Source organism: Homarus americanus, unplaced genomic scaffold (genome assembly GCF_018991925.1).
Source record: "Homarus americanus isolate GMGI-L3 unplaced genomic scaffold, GMGI_Hamer_2.0 scaffold34638, whole genome shotgun sequence".
Lineage (NCBI taxonomy): Eukaryota > Metazoa > Arthropoda > Malacostraca > Decapoda > Nephropidae > Homarus > Homarus americanus.
Window position 1 is genome coordinate 1,099 of NW_024750917.1, and position 1,962 is coordinate 3,060.

Below are 1,962 nucleotides of genomic sequence, written 5' to 3' on the forward strand. Positions count from 1 at the left end.
GAAACAATGAAACATTACCATCATGTTCTCATGAACACAAAATTTACATATGAGAAAGATGGGAGTAGGTGGAAAGATTCAGTGTATATGAGGTTAAGATTAGGATATAAATATTATTGGGAACTTGGAGCTGAGAGAAGTGAACAGGATAAAGAATGTAGAGTTTGTAGAACACCCAGATCCCATACCCTGCCACATTATATACTGGAATGCCCATTGCTTAATGTATATAGAAATGCCCATATAAATAATGTCCCCATGCAAATAGAGTGGATGTATAAAAATAGGAAAATAGATGATATATTAAAGAAATATAGAAATTTTCCATCTAGAATATAACTATGTATGTATATAACTGATTATATGAAATATTAGGGATTTATGTGAGACCTGAGAGGGACATTCCTGGATTGGGGTGGGGATGACTTATGTCACTTCATCCCTTTGAGATGTACTAATGTTTTTTGTATCTCAATAAACGTATCAATCAATCTGTACCTAGACATGCAGACTAGATTTTTCTGATGGCTTGTGATGAGTTAGGAACGATTTAGACCTTCAATCCTATCATAAATAACTAGTTTTCTCAGTCACGTGATGTTTTAGCAACTTTAACCCTTATTTTGTAGAGTTTTGGTCCCAATTTATTTAAAAATATAATTAACATCGTGAATTTAAGCGTTTTCCTTACCCATTGATCTGCCATCTTATGAAAAAAAGTCCAAGGTTGTGCTGTTGAAGGTTTGAGTTAGGGGAATGTTGAAGTCAGGCGGACAAGGAATCGGATGCAAGGTTTACCTGTCGTTTGAGTTTTGTTTTTCGTTTCGTTCAGATACGCTGTGGGAAGGTGAGAGATAGTGTGTGCTTTATAGCTTGGGGCCTAAAATTTTTTCTTCAACTGATGATTTCTCGGAATTCTCGGAGGAGGTGTGGTAGTGATGGCCGGTCAGTGCGGCGCTTGGTCATGGCCTTCTTGGCGAGTTTTGTGACCTCTGGATGGTCCCCTGGGGCCTCCTTGATCAATTCCATCAGGACAAACCCGAAAGAATATGTATCTGAATTCTTGGTGGTCCTAAACCCACGGCAGACTTCAGGGGCCATCCAGGGGAAGTCCTCGTGTAGGCAATCAGCGCTGACTTTACAAGACTTACCGATCTCACAGGCCAGACCGAGGTCAATGAGGCTGACCTCTGGCCGGGATGAGGGCCCTTGGATCATTATGTTATCCTCCTTGATGTCATTGTGTGCTAGACCTTTCGTGTTCATCTCAAGGATTTTCTCACCAAGGAGGAGCCCCAGTTGTATAAGGTCATATTGGCAGATCAGGTTATCTTCAGAGAGAAGGTGGTTGAGTGTGAGCTTACCCCTGAAGGACTGGAGGATCGCTGGAGGTTTTGGACAGTACCCAAGTACCTTAGGAATCCCCCCAGCACCATCGAGGGCATACATCTTGGCAGCCTCATCCTTGAAGAATTTTTTGGCTGATGGTGACACTGCCTTTTTCAAAACAGCTACATCATTTCCCCACTTGACAAGGTAAGCAATTGCGTGCGCTCCCTCCCCAAGAATTTCCGCTCCGTCTTGTAGGAGGTCAGTCACGTCCTCAGGGAGAAGCTCACACACCCAATCTTGGAAGTTTTCTGTTTTTCGGCAAGCCATTTTTAATTATCTGTATCGACTCAGCCTTCTCCAGGACATCAAATTATTATTTGGGGGTTAGATGCGTTTTTGAGGCGCTGAAGTGATAGTTGTTGTGCAATGAAGTGAAGAGGTGCCTTATAGTGTAGTGAAGAGGTGCCTCATAGTGTAGTGAAGATGTGTAGTGAAGATGTGCCTCATAGTGTAGTGAAGTAGGTGTAGTGAAGATGTGCCTGATAGTGTAGTGAAGAGGTGCCTAAAAGTGTAGTGAAGATGTGTAGTGAAGATGTGCCTGATAGTGTAGTGAAGTAGTTGTAGTGAAGA

General features: G+C 42.2%; 1 protein-coding gene across 1 annotated transcript; it reads right to left on the reverse strand.

The window, feature by feature from the left end:
* Positions 1–894: 894 nt before the first annotated feature.
* LOC121854501 (probable inactive receptor kinase At1g48480) lies at positions 895–1,659 on the reverse strand. The gene has a single exon (XM_042349182.1). It carries the CDS (start codon positions 1,657–1,659, stop codon positions 895–897), a length of 765 nt encoding a protein of 254 aa, XP_042205116.1.
* Between the last annotated feature and the right edge of the window lie 303 nt (positions 1,660–1,962).